Raw genomic sequence first — 19,700 nt, 5'->3', positions numbered from 1 at the left:
ATATAGTGCCAGGCCTGGAATCAGGAAGACTCATCTTCCTGAGTCCAAATCTAGCCTCAGACACTTATTAGCTGTGTGACCCTGGGCAGGTCACCGAACCCTGTTAGTCTCAGTTCCTCATCTGCAAAGTGAGCTCTTTTTGTGGTGGCTGAATGTGTTGTGGTGTATGAATACTGTTGTCCTATAAGAAAGGATTTCAGAAAACCTGGAAAGACTTGCATGAACTGATGCTGAGTGAGGGAAGCAGAGCCAGGAGAGCATTGTACCCTGTGACAGCAGCGTTATGTGTCCTCTCTGAGTAACTTAGTTCTTCTCAGCGATACGGTGATCCAAGGCAACTCCAGAGGATTCATGATGGAGAGGGACATCCATATCCAGAGAAAGAACGGATGGCGTCTGAAGCATACTATTTTCACTTTGTTTTTTTGTATTTTTTTCCTTTTGGTTTCTTTCTTCTCTCACAAGATGACTAATATGGAAATATGTTTTACATGATCATAGATATATATGTATATATGTCACCAAATCAAATTGCTTATTGTCTTAGGCTATAGGGAGAGGAGTGAGAAGGGGAGAAAATTTGGAAGTCAAAATTTAAAAAAATGTTTTAAAATTGTCTTTACATGTAATGGAAAAGATAAAATACTATTAAAAAATTTTTAAATGACTTTAAAAGTTAGGGTCCCTATACCTAGCACAGTGCCTAGTGCACATAATGGGAACTTAATAATTGCTTATTGATTGATTAATTGATTGAAAAAGAATGCTTGGTAGAGGCAAAGAGGAAAAGGGGATGTGAGAGCTCTCTTCTGCTATTTTTCGGGGCAGTCACACAGAAGAGTTAAGTATAGCACTGAAGGGAAGAATTGGGCCAGGGTCTAGAGGTTACAGGGAGGCAGATTTCTAGTTAATATGAGGAAGAACTTTTTAACAACTAGAATTTATCACTAAATGGCACGAGCTGCCTCGTGAGTTAGTGAGCTCCCTGTCCCTAAAAAGTGTGTAAGCAATCACTGGATGACAATCTGTCAGTTTGTTGTAAAAGGAAGTCCCATATTGCCCAGGCAGCTGGGCGAGGTGTTCAGTAAGCTTCCTTCTATGGACTTGCTTTACGATGCTGTGAAAATGGTGGTTTGTAGGGGTGACAGTTGGGTCTCGTGGAAAAAGTCTGGGATCGAGGCTGAGAGAGTCTCTGTGAGTCCTGGCTTTGCTCTTCACTCTCGGTGTGACCTTGGAGTGAGTCATTTACCTTTCTGGACTTCAGTCTCCTCATTTGTAAAATGAAAGGGTTAGACCAGAGTGATCTCTAAGGACTCTTCTAGCTCTAAATCTTATGTAGTTTTGATTAAAGCACCTCGAGAAAGCCAGAAAATTTATTAAGAAATGTCAAAAGGAAGAGAGAAAAAAATGATCAAGGGAGGGTAAGCGTGCTTTTGTGTGAAAACATCCAAAAATTATAAATAATTCAGTCTGAAAAGACAAAGGCTGAAGACTTCTGGTTCCTTAGACAGAGGACCTGGGTTCAAATGTTACTTTTGGTGCATGCCAGCCCCGCCATCTTGGGCAAATCACTCAACGTGCTCTGGCTCTTCATCCTTTGGGTAAAGTGAGGATCCTGGTTTACATGCCTCTTAGGTACTGTCCAACTCCAGCTGTGTGTTAGGCAGACAGATAGAATAGGTGGATGGAACATCTATCAAGTGCGTACTTGTTTTAAATAGATAAATAGAATATTTGTTAAGTGGCAGACACTTTGCTAAATACTTTGGGTACAAATACTAGAAAGCAAAGCACGATAGGCCCTGTTGTCAGGACAGCGTACTGTGGAGGAGGTAGGAAAGGTGGGCAGGATGGCCAGGTTCAGCATAGTGTGCCCAGGGCACTGCTTTGTTGATTGGTTATACTTAGACTGTTTTTGTCTTATAGGGAGGGTTCAGTGAGAGGAGAGTGTTTTGGGGAAAGATTGTCCATTTTTTAAAAAAGGAACAAAAGAAAGGATAAAAGAATAAAAAGAATAAAAGGATAGCATTTTAAAAATAATTACTTTGCAAAACTGTTTTCATAAACAATTATAGATAATAGCCTTCCATACTCCTTTCCAGCAGAAATTTAATAGATGAAATGATCCCTGCTCCAGTCCCTTAATTTTGGGCTTACATTTTAAATCAGATGATCAGTCTTCAAGCCATCCTCTGGAGCTCTTTGTTCCTGCTGCCCCTGTAGTCTGGACTGTTAGAATAGACTCTTTCTCCTTCTGCTTTTCCCTTTGTCTTGCTCCCAGAATGACCAGGACTGATCCAGGGTGATCTAGTCATGTAGTCATGTAACTCCTCTGTGCAGAAGTCTTCTGTGGCTTCATATTACTTTCCTTCCTTTTTTTCTTCTCTCTCTCTCTCTCTCTCTCTCTCTCTCTCTCTCTCTCTCTCTCTCTCTCTCTCTCTCCTCTCTCTCCCCCTCCCCCCTGTCTCTCCCCCTTCCCCCCTCTCTCCCCCTCCCTCCCCTCTCTCCCCCTCCCCCTCTGTCTCTCCCTCCCTTTCTTCCCTCCCCTTCCCATTTCCATTTCTCCAGAGTCACAGTCACAGACCCACAGAGTCACACAACTGGTGGGTGTCCAAAGCCAGATTTGAATTCATAAAGATGAGTCAGATTATAACCCCAGTGCTCTATCCACCGTGCCACCTGATCTACCTTAAATAACAACTCACATTCAAAAAATAAGTACTACTTGGTATAAATCAGGTAATTAAATCCTGGAGCATGACCTTCAAGGTCAGCCAGTCTGTAGCCTCCTTATTCAAAAGATGAGAAAACTGATATTTATTGTGGTGAACTGACTTGCCTTAGGTCACACAGAAAGTGTGAGGACTGCAATTTGAATTTAGAGCCTCTGAAATGCTTAATAAGTTTGTTTTATTTGTTTTTCTGTCGGTAACTCCTGGAAGGCCCTCAGCCTCATCTGTCCTCTATAACTGATTACCCACAAGAAGTGGTATGGCTAAAAACATAACGAGGTTCAAGAGTTTAGAGAAATTCAACTTGGATGGGCTTCAAGTGACTTCCCTTTGAGAAACCTCTCTCCCCTAGTGGTATGATGGAGTTTTGAAAGCAATTTAAAAAATAAAAAAAAAAGAGTGCCCTGGGAAAATTGAGAATAGAGGAGGGGAATACTGGAGGCAAAAGATCACTAACTATGTTGCTCACAGTTTGTGATGTATGTTAAGTCATGGAAGGAAACTTAGGAGCCATCTAGCATGCTTTTCACCTATGATCTAGAAAAGTAATACAACCTGCCATAATATAAGTAATACAATCTGACATACAGATAGGGAGTGGGAGAAGCTGTCTTCAGTCCTTGGACTCTGAATCCAGCATGTTTTTTCCACTGGGCACCACTCACCCTGGTCCCCTTTTCATTTCTCTCTGCCAATCTTCCCCCTATAAAACGTAAGGGAATTTTTTTGTGCTATAGACCCTTTTGTCAGTCTGGTGACTCTAACGTGGTTTGGGGTTGCTGGGGTCAGGATACAGGGTGGCTTCCACCTGTTCACCTGGAATAAATTCATGTACTCAAACCTTCCAGTCAAGTGACAAGGTTTATTGTAATACCAGTAGAAGCTGGGGAAATTCTTAGGGAATCTAGAACTTAATGGGGGTGAGACTGATACTTTTATACAAAAAAGGGACAGTGAAAACATCTGGATGAGATTAAGGAGTGGTAAATAGCCTGGGGTGGGCCAGATGAAGTAATGAAAGGGATATTAAGTAGTCTGGGGTGGGCCAAGGACCAACAAGTAAACTAATTAAGTGATCTAGGTGGGCTAGGTTGAGACAGTTGCTTTGGGCAGAAGCCAGTGATCTGGGCTGCTGAAATGTATGGGAAAATTTGGGACTAGGTTGCTTTCGAGAACATGGTCATTTCATTTTACGTTCCAGGCCCCATCACCCTACTAATATCTATAGATCTCTTTGCAGAAGAAAAATTTTAAATACATAAAATAGATAAGATTGCATAAAAAACCAAATCAAAATATTTTCCCCAAGTTTTGGGGTATGTTTCTGTGGACCCCAGGTTAAGAACCCCAACAACAGATAGTTATTCCTTTGTACTTAGTTTCAGGAAAGTACTTATGAGTTGGAAGGCTCAAATTACTAATAACAGATATGCTGGCACCCATTCAGCAAATCCTTGTTTGCTCGCTAGATTCTTGCTAGTGCAGTATTAGTAAATGTTGTCATAGTACTGTAGTGGCACTGGCCTACTATATGTCAGGGCACGGGTCTGTGAGATACAAAGACAAAGATGAAGGAATCTCTGCTGTCCAGGAGTTTGTTTGGTAGAGGTTTTCTGTACTGTTTCAGAGAAGAATTTTAAAACTAGAGCCACTCTAGGGCTTAAGCTATTTTGCAGTGTGGGTAGTTTCCTGGCAAGGTTCATTGAGATACATCTTATCAAGCATAAACAGGCAAATTAAGGTGGGTGGGGGAACCCCAAACACAAGCATTGGGTGGACCCAAAACCTGAATGGGATACTGGCTTTCCCTATAACCTTCTGGCTTCCCTGGGAGCATCTCTGAGGTCTGCCAATTTCTAGCCACATCAAATTAGGTTCAAATATTGGTAAATAAAGTTTTCTGATCAATATAATGAAATGTTTCCCTATAAAGCCCAAGGTAGTTAAATGCAGGTTAGGTATGGAGAGAGGGCATTAGCAATTGGAGGAAATCAGGAAAGTCTTTGAGTGAGTAGAAGGTCTTACTTGGGCTTCATTTTGGAAGGGAAGGAGGCAGAGGTGAGGAGTGAGTGTATTCTGGATCTAAAGGATGGCCATTTTCAAGACACTGAGACAGGAAATGGAGGGGTCTGATGAGGAACAAAGAACAGTGATTTTTGGCTGGACAGCAGAGTCCAGAAAGGGGACCCTGCAGTCCAGCAGGGTATAATGTATTAATGAGTTTGGAAAGATAGGTTGACTGAATCTGAACTTTCCTCTTCCACAGAGACAAGAAATCTTCATTACAATTGTCCACCTTGTGACTTTCCTCTCGAGTTCTATGAGTTCCCTCACAAGTCACTTCTAGAGCCGACATCCTGATGAGCAGAGCAGTGGTACCCAAGCATTTTTTAATTTAATTTAATTCTTTTCATTCAGTAAGTTTTCCCACTGTTTCAAAGTGTTAAGACATTAAGCCAACTGAGTGGTAACCAGAGCGTACCTTGGGGAGACATCCCAGAAGTACATAAGTGCCTTCCATGGCAATCAGGGTAAAGGAAAGCAAAAGAAAATTGTTTACCTTCTTGCTTCATGCCAAGACATCAGGCGCTTTCTGAGTACTTGGCCAAACTCTGCCTCCTCCATGTTGACAGAACTGCCTTCGAAAGGGGAGAGCTGGGTCATGCAAGACTGAAGTGGAAGGATTAAGATGGCAGTTTCTATGGAGACAGACTCAGCAGAAACTAATTCAGCCACTGGCCTTGTGCTCTTGGTTATATAACCCACATGTTATAGGACATATTCAGGCAGATACTGTAATGGAGGACCTAATGACCGAGCACATAAGAATGCTGTTGAAATCTTTGCACACAGTATCATGAAAAGGACTATATAAGGCCAGAAGAATCTGACTTGGGAATATAGCCAACTTGTCAATACTGTCTCTGGTGATGGCACCAAGGGACAAGCTGTAGCATTCAGCATGTCTGATTTTGTTTCTTTTCAGTTGTGTCTGACTCTCTGTGACCCCATTTGGGGTTTTCTTGGCAAAGATACTGGAGTGGTTTGCCATCACCTTCTCCAGGTCATTTTACAGACATGGAAACTGAGGCAATGGTGTTAAGTGAGTTGCCCAAGGTCACACAGCTAGTAAGTGGATGAGATGTGATTTTGGGTCTTCCTGACTCCAGCATCAGTGTTTTATCCACTGTGTGTCACCTAGGTACTCCCAAGTGACCTATTGGGTGCTTATGAAATGTTTTCTGACTCCCTGTTATCCTCTGACTCCAAAGATGTTGCATGAAGACACTCTCCCAGGCTGCCTTCCACCAAACAATTCCCAAAGAATCTTCCCTTCCTTTCTTCCAAGATTCTAAATTTCTGGGAGTTTGATATAATTTAATAAACCAGTCAAATTAAAAAGTCAATACTGAGAAAGAAGTTTTTGATAGAGTTCACCCACTCAGAAGTATTTGCATTTTGAAAGAGGTACTAGCTAACCAGATGTGTTTTCATTTGGTAGAATTTGTAGGAAGAGGCCATTTGGGGAGTTCAGGAAGTAGTTCCCTAATGTACTTTGCCTGCTGTACATCATGGTACAGTATGATGGAAGATCAGGGATTAGTAACTGGGGAGCCCAAGTTACTATCCTTGAGTATATTCTGTGAGACCAAGCAGATAGCAACCACCATCTTGACATAATGTATGTCCTTAATCAACCATAGTGCATGACAACCACCTGCATATTATACAACAGTATATGATGGGGCATCCCTCCAAGCTCCATGATTAGTATAGAGAGAAAAATCAAGCCCAGTGAAATAAAGGTGAACTGTCCTCTCTCCCATTAATGTCAAACTGGCAGAGCCTACAGCTAAGCCAGATGATAATGTAATTGGGAAATGTTTAATAAATAAAAAGCCAACATAGGTAATATTTTGTTTTTTTTCCCCAACATAGGGAATGCTAATTTTTGGTTTTCTAAATCAACAAGCTGCAGGCAGTGGGGATTGTTTGTATTTGAATTTGATACCACTGTGTATAACCGATCGAGGATTCCAGAAAGGGTGCTTTGTGTTATTTCCAGGACCCCTGAGTGATTGCATGACTAGAGTTTACACTCTCATTGGAACCCCTGAGCATTAGCACGCCCATCTGTGAAATGCCCATCTACCCACTTCAGAGCTGACGCATGGTTCAGACGAGTGTTTCCTTCCAAACCTGGTTTTTACTATGTATTTTTATAATATTGACGGTCTTTCCTTTTTTTGGTTTTTAATCTTTTCCCTGTTTCTTCCTCCAGTGTGTTCCCACCATGTCTTATTTCTTCTTGACCACCACATCTAATCACTTTGGAACCTTCCATAATCCTTAGTCCTCCGTGATTCACAGAAAACTCAGCACTTTAGAGTTGGAAGGGAGCTTGGTGGCCACCTAATCCAAAACATGCTTGAAAAAAAATCCTCTCCAAAGTCAATCAACAAGCCTTTATTCAAAGCTCCTTCTATGTACCATTCACTTAGTAGGTACAGGGGATCCAGCACAGCCTACTAAACAAGGGGTCCTCCAGCTTGTACATGATGACCTTTAATTAGAGGAGAGCGCATAGCTCTCACTATTAGAAGTTTCCCCTGACAATAAATCACAATTTGCCCCTTTGCACCTTTTACTCATTGTTCTAGAGATATATGCTTGTTGGCTCTGACTAGTGGATAGTGAAAAATTCGGCATAAGCATTTAGACCTCAGAAATGGACAACATGCTACAAATCATACTTTATTGTTTTAAGCCAGATTTAAGAAAAGGATGAAAAATGGTAAATAATGTACTTTAAACCTTAAAGCGCTTCCCCTCCCCCCCAAAGCTGTTTGTTAAAACTTTTTTTTTTACCATTATGCTCCTGCGTTGCTCCTCGTTTGCAGAGGAGACAAGAATATATCTGTATAATCCCTTTTCTACATTATAACTCTTCAGAAAATTGAAGGCAACTATCATCTCCCACTTGTCTTCTCTTTTGTAAGCTTAAACACCTGCTGTTCCTTCAACCAATACCCATTTAGATCTATCAGTGTTTAATTTTCTTATTACATTTCATTGTTTACAAAAAAGATGAATCTTAGTAAGTTATAGAAACTGACGTTACTGTGGATTGTGTCATAAGATAATATTACATGTAGTCAGCTCTGAGTGATACTTGGACACACACAAATAATGAAACATACTGAAGCAATGAGTCTAGTGTGATCCATGATAAAACAATATGGCATTGTTTATCTGGCTCCACCTCCTCTTTGTTTTTTTTTAGGGAGGAATGGGAGGGAAGATGGTGAGGATTTTCTACTTCTAGCCCCTTCCTTCACAATAGATTGTTTCTCCCTATAAAATAATACATAAGCTAGGGAATCTCTCTTCCATGAAGGCTTTTCTTTAACGTTCCTAACACTCAAGTCATATTAGGTTCTAAAAAGCTAAGCCAGCAGGGCACAAGTTTTGGCAAGTTCTATCAAGTTAGCAGGGACTTGGTCATGGATGATGAGTAGCATTGTATGAGGACTAGCCTAGATAAGATCAGAGATGATGAATGCCAGAGGCTGGTTATTAGATTTTTTCTGTAGCAACTTATGAAGACCACCAAGGTGCATTGGGGGTGGGTGGGATGGAGAGAGTAGAGGTCACCAATGTGGCTCAGTAGAGGGATCCCCCATTTGCCCAGGGAAATCATGGAACCTTTGAGGTGACCAGGTAAGTAGGGTGGGGGGGGGGGGGGAGAGATCAAACTTCTTGTGCTTCTTGTCGTCAAAGCTGAAATCAAGGAAGAGTGGATCCCTTCTTGGGGTCTACCTAGCAGAAAGTCCTCCCCTCTTCCTGCTCTTTATACTCTGGAGAGAGGAAGAAGAGGAAGGCTTAGGAAACGAAAGCACACTCTACAGGAGACATTCAAGTCCATTGCTGGGAAGTCCCCATGATGACATGATGAACTGGTCGTCAGCTACTTCACACCCCAGTGTTGCCGTTTCCTAACTGGGCCTTTTTAGAGCCTTTCAGATTTCTTTCCCAACCTTGCCGGATCCGTGTAAGTGGCTGATTGAAGCAGGGCATTAGCAGGATGAACTTCAGGACCAACACCATACAGGGGATGATGAGACTTAGCACATAGATTGAAGGGAGATACCATCTGAGAATGGAAGGGCTGAGGAATCTCTTTCCACCAAACATAAGCGTGTGAGCTGTACATAAGATCAGTGTCAGGTAACCGAGTTTGGACTGTATGGAAGAAACACAGTGATACACATGAAATACCATTTATATTGACCTGAATGATAACAGGGCTTTTTGCTATCAACAAACATTCCTGACTGCTATTTTATTTTTATTTTTTTGTTTTATTTTTTTATTTTTTTTAAGTTAGGGTCCTTTAATTCTTAGTAATACTGTGGAGACAATTAGGTCAAGTGCTAGTGAAGTTAGCAACATAAATATTATTTGTGTCTCAGTTGGTTAATGTTTAAAAAAAAATTCTTTTTTTACCTTTTTTTAAATTTTTTATTTTTAATGGTTTACAATCGCTGCCATAAAATTAAGATTTTATCCCCCCCCACACCTATCCCCCACTACTCCCCTCCCCCCCATGACCGCATACAATTCTGTATAGGTTCTACATATATTTTCCTATTGAGTACATTTTCACTATAGTCATGCTATGTAGTTGAACTAAAATAAATGGAAGAAATCATATAACAAATCAAAACATGATACACAAAAACATACACACACACAAACATGATCTGCTACATTCTGTGAATGACTTCCATATTTCTTTCTCTGAGTGTGGAAGGCATTTTGCCTTAGAAATCCACCATTGGGATTTTTTTTTTTTAATAAGTTCTTGCATTATTACGAAATTCCAAGTCTACCAGAAAAAACTCTCACACACTGTGGTTGTTGCTGTGCACAAAGTTCTCCTGGTTCTGCTCCTTTCACTCAGCATCAGATCATAAGTCCTTCCAGGTCTCTCTGAAGTCTTCTTGTTCATCATTTCTTATGGCACAATAGTACTCCATTACATTCATATACCATAATTTATTCAGCCGTTCCCCAATTGATGGGCATCCCCTTGACTTCCAGTTTTTGGCAACTACAAAGAGTGCTGCTATAAATATTTTTGTACATGTGGGACCCTTTCCCATTTTTATGATCTCTTGGGGATACAGTCCTAGTAGTGATATTGCTGGGTCAAAGGGTATGCACATTTTTGTAGCCCTTTGGGCATAGTTCCAAATTGCTCTCCAGAATGGTTGGATGAGCTCACAGCTCCACCAACAATGAATTAGTGTTCCAACTCTCCCACATCCTCTCCAGCATTTATTATTTTCTTGTTCTGTCATGTTTGCCAATCTTATAGGTGTGATGTGGTACCTCAGAGTTGTTTTGATTTGCATCTCTCTAATCAAAAGTGAGTTAGAGCATTTTTTCATATGATTATAGATATCTTTTAATTTCTTCTTCCAAAAATTGCCTGTTCATATCCTTTGACCCATTTATCAATTGGGGAATGATTTGTATGATTATACATTTGAGTCAGTTCTCTATATCGTCTAGAAATGAGGTCTTTATCCCCGAGCTTAGCCATAAAAATTCTTTCCCAATTTACTACATCCCTCCGGATTTTGGTTGCATTGGGTTTGGTTGTGCAAAAACTTCTCAATTTAATGTAATCAAAATTATCCATCTTGCATTTCATAATGCTTTCTATCTCTTCTTTAGTAAAAAATTCTTCCCTTCTCCATAAATCTGATAAATACACTATTCCTTGCTTCTCCAGTTTATTCATGGTATCAATCTTTATACCTAAATCATGTACCCATTTGGACTTTATTCTTGTGTACGGTGTCAGGTATGCCACCGTACACAAGAATAAAGTCTGACTGCTATTTTATACTGGACATGGTTTCAGCACCAAACTTCTTTCTTCAGTATAATTAAGAACTTATTTTAAAGGAATAAAAAAGGGAAGGCATATCTGGAAGTCCTTACCTGGATGAATCGAAACTCTCTCCAGTTGACCGTGTTGCTGACTGATGGCAAGGAAGTGATTCCCAAAAGGACAAATAAAAAAAATCCCAGTATGCCCAGGGCTAGGTAAGAATCACTGAGCCAGGCATTGGTCACGTTAAAAGGATTGGTCTTATTGGTTTTTATCTAAGAAAAAATAAGAAGTTTTAAAATGACAGATTGTAGGAGTTGTCTCTGCTTTTGATGATAGTTTTGGGTTTATTCTCTTAAGGTGATTATAGAGCCTTTCTAACTCGTTAAAAAAAATTAGGTATGTAGAGGAAACAAAATTTGAGTCAAAAGTCTCCATGGCTACCACAGATAATATGAAAATGATTTGTTTGTTTGAATGTTCAAACTAGAATAAGGAGAAAAAGTCACAAAATCGAGCTGTGATTCCCCACTACAAAGTCTTGTTCACATAGCCTGACTTGGGTCCTCTTGTTACTCAACAATCCGTTTTATTAATGCCCTCTCTCATTCCCCTACAGTGACTACTCCAGTGTCTTATCTTCTCTTATACCTCAGCTACACTCACTGCACTCTTATGAAATGATCTGAATTGAAAAGATGGAGACCATCCCATTTTAATTCATCTAGTTAGCTGTTTCCCTTCCTTAAAGTTCTCCCTTTTAGCTACCACTTACTCACCCTTCCCTCTTGGTCAGAGAAGAGGTATTTCTGTTTGTCACTAAAATCAACCCCTCTGTCTGTGTCTTTGTTCTGAATCTCCTGATCCCTTCCAGAATACTCCAGTGGCCATTACCTACCTGTGCAGTGGACAGAGTGCTGGACTGGGAGTGCAGAAGACCTGGGTTCTAATATGGCCTACCTCTGTGACCCCAGGCAATTCACTTAATCTCAGTCTGCATCAGTTTTCTCAACTGTAAAGTGGGGATAATAAGAGCACCTGCCTCCCAGGTGAGGGAGGCTAAAATGAGATAAGGTGGCAAGGCCATAACACACTATGTAAAACACAACTATTATGTTCCATCAGTCTTACAGCCCCCTTCCTTATTAGAATGTTTTTTACTATTTGTAGTATTTTTTACTGATATTCCAAACCTTCCACATAGTCATTGGCACAAAGTGTGCATTTAATAAAACATTTATATTCATTTACTCATATGAATCCCATTGGCTCTTCTCCATCTTCCTAAAACACGCTCAGTTGTTAAAAGGCCCTTCTATTTAGCACTTCCTCATCTCTCTCCTCTCCTTAGCATTCATCTTTTTTGGGGGAAAAGAAAGATATTTATGTCAAATATTTCTTCTTGTTCATTACCTGCTCTCCACTCAACCCCTACTAACCAGATTCCTGTACCCATCATTTTTTGAAGTTCTCTTTCAAGTCACCAGTGGCTGTCTAAGTTACCTGAGTCCTCAACTGCCTGGCTCAGAGCTGCCATGGTACTAATCTTACAAAGCTGGACCTCTCAGGCATTATGTAATAGACAAACTATACTCTTTCCTGGCATTACTAGAGGCAGCCCCAGACTCATTGATATAATTCTTTTTCCAGTTTTATATGAACATTTTAATTTAAATCATGAGCTGCCCAGCCTTCCTAAAGGTTCTAGATTTCTTTACTCATTAAAGGAAGGACAAAGAAACTGGACTCCCCATTGTATTTGAGGAAAATCTGAAAAAGCTTTCGTATGACAGCTAAGGGGACAGACAGCTCCTTCAAGTGAATTTTCCATTTTTCTATTGTAGCCCTAACAGATTGGTATGTAGGTGGGCAGGGCAGTTTTCCCAAACAAGTCAAGGTCGGGAATCACACTGGTGTAATCTATCCTGGTTTCTAATTGCTGTGCTATTTGTTTGTCTACATAATGGCAGAACAAGGAGAGGAGGTAGCTGGGACAATGAATGGCTCTGCCAGAGAAGCCGTGGACATATGGGTTATCTCCAAGGCAACCAGAACCACCATGTCTGTCCACATTGCAAGATCACTGCTGCAGCGTGGTTTCAGGGAACAGTTCAAGGACACCAGCTGTTCCCTGTGTCTCAGAAGTGAATAGAGCAAGGAGATCCCAAACTGGTTCTGAAGGACTATGACAGGCTACTCTTGGGATCCCGGCTGTAGCACCATCAGAACCTGAAGTCCTTGGAGAAGATCACTAAAGGCCAAGAAATTGATGCACTTTCTGAGGGGTTTGAGCAGCATATATAGGGCCTGATCAGCTGTATTCCTTCAAATTAGGAAAGGCAAGTGACTGGTGATTGATAGAACAAGTTGGAATGCCTGATCCTGTGGAAGAAGTAAGACCTGGCTTCCTGGGACCTTTCCTGTCCTCACTGATAATATTTGTAAGAAACTGTCTGCTGCCTTCTCTGAATTGCCCTGATCACCAGTCCTTAGGGCCTCGGTAGATCTTCTCTAGCTGTTTGCTCTGCAACTCATAGAAAATCTAACAGCCTTTAAAAATGTTTCAGTCACCCTGTCTCACCTCTCAGCAGTTTTTGACATTGCTGACTAACCCCTCTGACTGAGTTCTGTTTCCTCCTTGGATTTTGGAGAAATCCCACTGTCTTGGTTCTCCCAACTCACTAACTTCCTTTTCTGTCCTTTTGTTAGCTAGCTCCTTGTCCTCTTCCTAGTCTCTTAATGTGGACTATCCTTCATCTTTGTCTTCTTCTCTTCCCCTTCTGCACTCTTTCCAGGGTCAATCTTGTCTGCTCCCCTAGCTGCAACTACCATCTCTATGAAGATGATTCCCAAACCTTCATCTTCAATTCTGACTTCTTTGGAGCTTCAGGTTGGTACTGCCAACTACCTGAAGGGCATATCCACCTAGATGGGATGTCCCATTGGCACATCCTCTCACTTCCCATGTTACCATCCTACTTCATATGAGTCCTTATTACGAGGTGTTGAAAGTATCCCTCCATGATCTTTTCCTTGAAAAGCAAAGACTATCAGTGTCTGAATAATCTCGGTGTAACCATGGGCCACTTAACTTATCCTCAGAGAACTTCAATTTCCTCATCTATAAAATGGATAAACTACCTGTAATTCTGCTTGTGTTGATTGGGAGCCCTGTAGGGTTCTTGTGAGGCTCAAATGAGACAGTGTGCGTTAAGGTACTTTATAAATCAAATTGTGCTCCATGAATTGGTGGTTGTTACTCATCTGCATAAGGAAAAAATTTCAGTAGCTTTATATAAAGTCTAGGCTCCTCAGCCTGGTGTTCATGGCTCTCCACAGTCTGGCACCATCTTCTCTTTCTACCCCTATCTCACACTGTGTGAGCTCTGATCAGGGACTGTTTTTGTTTTTGTATCCTCAGTGCTTAGCATGGTGCCGGGCACACAGTAGGTGCCTAATAAGTGCTTACTGACTTACTCTGTCCCTCTCTGCAACTTTACCTTCTCGAGTTGGTCCTCTCTGAACTTTGATCCTCTGTGGAGGACAAAGAGTTTGATATTTGCCCCTGTTGCTGGTTTTCTGAAGTTGGGAGACTTGTTTTTCACAAAGACCAAAGTGCATTTTCAGTGCATTTTCAGAAGGAAATGTGAGTCACCAAGATGACCTCATAATTCATTGGATCTCAGCAGTAGAGTTGGAAGGGCTCTTGGAGATCTAAGGGGTCAAGATATGGCTCTAAGGAGTCTAAGATCAAGAGGGGTCAAAACTCCAGAAAACTGCAGGAACCAAATTTACCTGTATTTGGGAAGTACAGTACAATACAATGCAACATAGATAATGTTAATTTGTAGTTGTCTAAGTCAATATGGCCCTCCTCCCCCATTTCTATTTGAGTTTTGACACTACTGACCTAGTATACCCCTCTCATTTTACAGAGAAGAAAACTGAGGCCCACACTGGTTAAGTGATTTGCTGGAGGTCACTTAGACAGTAATTAGTAGAAGTAGGATTTAAACCCAAGGCCTCTGGCCCTAAATCCAATTCTTTTCAATTATTCTCTAATGCTACAACAACTGAACTTGCAAATGTTACAAATCCACGTTTCAGCTAGGCTTGGCTCCCAGTCAACACAAGCAGAATTAGCAGAAATGGATTAGCAGAAACTATACTAGAATTTGATGTGCTCCTTGATCCCTGAGTCAAGTCACTCATTGGAATGCTCGTCGTTTGGTTCTCATGTCCCCAAATACCAATCTGATCCTAGTCTGGCCCTTGGCTAGAGAAGGTAGGGGAAGGAAAGGTGAGTGAGGGAATGAGGGAGAAGGGAGGGGTGGGTGTAGACTGTGGTGAGAGGGTTGGAGGAGGGATAATCTCATCCAGTAGAGTACTGGGATGTCTGGACTAGGTTAATTAAGTAACAGTAACCTGCATTTACATAGCACTTTATGGTTTCAAAGGGTTTTCCCTTAAATTCTCCCACTGGATCCTCTGAAAGAGGAGGTGCAGCATTATCAATTGGATTTCACAGAGTAGGAAAGCAAGACAGAATTATCACATGGTGAATAAAGTGGCCTAGGAAGGATGGAGTGGAATTCAGTCTTTCTGCCTCCAAATCCCACTATGAAGGCCACCAGGTTTTCTGAGTCTGGTTACCATTTGTGAATACGTAGGCTTAGAAGAAGGGTTACCAGAAATGGAACATGACCTGTGTTTTTTAAACAGTTATGCAAATGAAGTACAGCCTTACCTGACTAATCACACTGTTGCTCCACTTCCATCTCACGTAATGGCGAATGGGGATCACAAGTGTGTACATGACGTGGAGGAAGGCAAAGGCCAACGCCACAAGTCCAAGTTGTTTTCTGCAAAGCATCCAGTGGTCAAGCCAGTTTGGGAAACGGCTATATTTGGTACCTCGATATAGCTGCAGGATGGCAGCAATAATCCCAGGAAGGTAAACCAAGGCAAGAAGATTGAGAGCCACACCTGGGCACATACGATTTGGAATAGAGATGGCCAAGAAGAATGTGTTGTCTTTCTTTTCATGAATGTAGGGATAGATGACTTCTCTTAACATACAGTAAACAAAATAGAAAATACATAAGGCAGCAGAGAGGTATAGAGGGAACTTCCACATTGGAAAGAGCTGCAGGGGGTAGTTTTCAATCTCTTTGGCCACCTTGAGAGATCCTTGATCCATTGGAGTAAGACCAAGGGTACAGCCAATATCCATCACTCGCTGCTTAGCTTCCTTGTCATCTCCACAGACAAATACCTGGATGAAATAATGTTCAGAATGTTATCTGCTTGCTGTCCAAGACTAGATATTAAGATCTTATATAAAAGTGATACCTTTTAGAATGTAAAGTCCTTGGTAATTTCCAAAAAAGCTACTAGAAAAATTAATATAGTATGAGTCCCTTCGACATATTTTGGATTCGACATATTTTGGGACAGTAATCCAAGGTAAAATACTTCTTTAAAATAATATGTACATGTGTATTTGACTAAGGGAAGGAAGGTATTGTAGATGGTGGGCAATTTCAGGTAACATTATTCTGTTGTTACTAAACCTGAGTCACTCTAGCCATGAACAGTTTAGCCCTACTAACATACTTGTGTGGTTCTACATGGCTCCTCCCACCTCCATTCCTGCAACTGACCATTACTTTGTGTGGGTCATGGGGTCCCACTTAACTGAAAGGCCACCTCAAGGTATAGGCAGGGAGAAAAGGAGATTGCTTGTACAAATGACACTGTCCTTCATGTCAGGTGTGAGAAAAAGCATATAATCTACTCTCTGTCACCAGAATGAAATATTCAGTGAGAACAGATGCATTCTTCTGTGCTCCAAAGAACCTCCTTGGTAAACCAGCTTCATCCATTTTCTGGGTTTGTTTCCTGGGGATTTTCACATTTTTCTTGTCCTTTGTATTTCTTGGTTTCTAACCTATCCCACTTAAAGATGCATCATTTTAGTCAGTTTTCACTAGATATAATAATTTTTTGTACTGCTTTAAAAGTACATTAAAAATTCAGGCAATAAATCCTTCTGAAGAGCCAAGTATTTTGGATAACTGGAGGTTTATTTCTTTAAAGCACCCATTTTGGAAAACTTTCTGAAATGGCATATATTTTCCCTTATCTTCTTAACTGGCAAGCCATTTAACCTTTTCTTGAGTACAAAGTGAAAGTCTTCTTGAGAGGGGGGATTGCCCTAAAAAAAACCCAACTGCATTAAAAATTGTTTTTACATGTACTGTGATGCCTGTGGAACTGCTGGAGTGGACAATGCTATTTGCCTCTATGAAATTGTGTCTAGGTTGCTATATTTATAGGCAGAAGAAATAAACATTAATTAATAAACTATCTTTCATTGGCTCTTCACAATAACACTGGAAGGTAAATACTAATCACCCTTTTACAGATGAGGAAACTGAGGCAGAGAGCGGTTAAATGACTGGCCCAGGAAGGAAGGATCTGAGGCTTGATTTAAACTCAGGACTTCTTGATTACAAATTGATCTATTGCCCTCTTGGAGTCAGAAGATCCATCTATGTTCAAATATCATTTCTACTACTTCTACTTACTATGACCTTGGGCAAATAATTTAATTTTCAAGCTTGAGTTTCCTTACCTGAAAAATGAAGGGGTTTGACCAGATGCCATCTCACGTCTCTTATAGCTCTAAATATATGATCCTATGAGGGCATCTGATTTTCATAATTTTTCTGTCTCTTTCCTTAGTATCAGACTGCCAGTCTCTCTCCTTGAATATTCAGATCCAGCCCCAGACATTTCCTAGCTTTGTTGATCCTGGGCAAGTCACATAACCACTGTATGCCTCTGTTTCTTCATCTGTAAAATGGGGATGATAACACACCTACCTCCCATGGTTGTGGGGATCTAATGAGATAATATTTGTAATGTGCTTTTCAAAACTTAAAGAGCTACATAGATATCATCATCATTGTCATCTCTAGCAGTCTTTTTTCTCCCTTTTAATTTTCTGCTTTTAATCTGCTCTGAGAAATGAAACCCATTAGGGGAGCTTCTTATAAGTGGGTGTGATGTAAGTGTAAAGGGGGGCCACATGAGGTATTAAGGGGTTCTCTGAAGAGCAAAATGCATGAACTTTAAATGAACTTTGTGGTCTCTATTTTGCCCATTCCGAAACTGTTTTTAGAAAAAATTTCCTTCTGGAAACTCAGCTACATTATATATCTATATATCTATATGTATATATATATATATGCATATATATATATATATATATATGTAGAGAGAGAGAGAGAGATCTATATTTCTTGATAATATATATAAAACTATATCTTCTTGATATGAGTTTAAATTGTAGTTATTTTAAAAAAATAAACTATGCCACTTTCTGTTTGATAGCAGATTTATCATCTCATCTTACCTGCCTGCTTGCATCCAGGGTGCCTGATTGGAGAGCCCAGGCTGAGATTGTGTTAAATGCTTTCACAATTTTGGCTCCTGGGACCAGTTCCGCAAGATATTCTGCATTGGATTCAGGATATTGATTAATTTTAAGGTTGTTGCTGACGTCCACCAATGTTTTTCCATTTAGTTCCTCTGCTAACTCTGTAAGAAAATTGTAATGTTCTCTGTGGACTGCTACAATTATAAGATCAGACCTCCGGGCAGCTTCTGCATAGCTCAAGACTTCAATTCCTTTGGGGTGCAGACCAGATAGCCCAGGGTTTCGGCTTCCAAAGACCACAGAGTAGCCACACTGGAACATCTTATTGCCTAGTGATTTTCCAAAGTCTCCCGTTCCAAACACACACACTGTCTCTTGATTATGGGAAGAGCTCATTTTCATGGCAAAAGAAGTCTCCTTTAAAAAGGGTTTCTCCATAACTGCAATATAAAAGCACAAACAACAACAAAATGTGAATTTTCTGACAGTTACTAATCTGTAAAACTCACTGATTCCTACCAGGAAATAGAGGTATGTATATGCATAGACATATGCATATGCGCATACATATATACACACAACATATATATGAAATATATACACAATACATGTTATATTTACATATGACACATATAATGTATGGTATATATTGTATACACAGAGTATATGCCCAGAATATGTGTATGTATATACACACATACTGCAAGTCACCTAACCCAATTTGCCTCAGTTTCCTTTTCTGCAAAATGAGCTGGGGAAGGAAATGGCACAAACCCCTCTAGGATTTTTGCCAAGAAAGCGCCAAATGGGATTAGGAAGAGCCAGACAGACTGAAATGGCTGAACTACAACATCAAAAAAATGACACACGTGAATGTAGAGTGAGAGACAGTAAATTAAATGTGATATTAAGTCAGCAAATATTTATTGCTACTCCGAGCCAAGGAATATGCTAAATCCTGGGGCTGCAGAAAAAGGCAAAAACACAGTTCCCCTACCCTTGAGCTCACATTATAATGGGAGAGACAAAATGTAAAAAATTAAACATAAGATATATATATATTGTAATGATGAGGTTTAGGGGTGCTGGGGACCCCAAAATACTGACACTCTGGGTCTTGCTCGAATGAATCTGATCCAAGCCTTCTTAAATGACGAGGTTTAGGGGTGCTGGGGAACCTCAAAATACTGACACTCTGGGTCCTGCTCAAATGAATCCGACCTAAGCCTTCTTAAAGCCAAAGAAAAAGTTTATTAAAGATTCGCCAAATTGGGTTAGCTCTTAAAGAGCCTAAGTATTTGTAATGCTTGTATTCACAAGTGGGCCAGATAGAACCTCAGCTACGCAGAGTCTGAGCTGGATTGAATCTGCGCGCCTTCAGGGATGTGAGATGGAACTTAAATACAGAAAATGACTGTAGGAGGGATCTGGAGGTGGTCTGGTAGTGATGGGAGGAGGGGCTTAGGGAGGGCCTTGAGGAGAAGTCCTAGGAGGGGTTGACTGTCCAGGGTTGGATACAGCTAGAGGCTATCAGGAGATATCAGACTACGGAGGGTTTGCGTGGGAAGCAGGTGGGGCAATCAAGAGGTAACAGATAATGGCCACAGGTTTGAGTATGAAA

General features: G+C 40.6%; 1 protein-coding gene and 1 pseudogene across 3 annotated transcripts in view; both read right to left on the bottom strand.

Annotated features, from left to right (window-relative positions):
• Positions 1-7,474: 7,474 nt before the first annotated feature.
• The window catches only part of STEAP4 (STEAP4 metalloreductase), a 35,740-nt gene continuing 23,514 nt past the window's right edge, over positions 7,475-19,700 (bottom strand). The window contains exons 2-5 of one of the 3 annotated variants that reach the window (XM_072651561.1): positions 18,056-18,519; positions 15,383-15,910; positions 10,746-10,910; positions 7,475-8,975 (exon numbers count right to left, since the gene is read on the bottom strand). In XM_072651561.1, coding sequence (XP_072507662.1) covers positions 8,706-8,975; positions 10,746-10,910; positions 15,383-15,910; positions 18,056-18,517 — 1,425 coding nt within the window. In that variant the 5' untranslated portion in view covers positions 18,518-18,519 and the 3' untranslated portion in view covers positions 7,475-8,705. Of the gene's footprint in view, positions 8,976-9,414; positions 9,847-10,745; positions 10,911-15,382; positions 15,911-18,055; positions 18,520-19,700 lie in introns of those variants that run through there. The other 2 variants (XM_072651564.1, XM_072651562.1) reach the window with 2 other exon arrangements.
• Positions 12,482-14,256, bottom strand: LOC140531020 (protein PAT1 homolog 2-like; annotated as a pseudogene).

Source organism: Notamacropus eugenii, chromosome 3 (genome assembly GCF_028372415.1).
Source record: "Notamacropus eugenii isolate mMacEug1 chromosome 3, mMacEug1.pri_v2, whole genome shotgun sequence".
Lineage (NCBI taxonomy): Eukaryota > Metazoa > Chordata > Mammalia > Diprotodontia > Macropodidae > Notamacropus > Notamacropus eugenii.
This window is presented reverse-complemented; position numbering and strand designations above follow the sequence as displayed.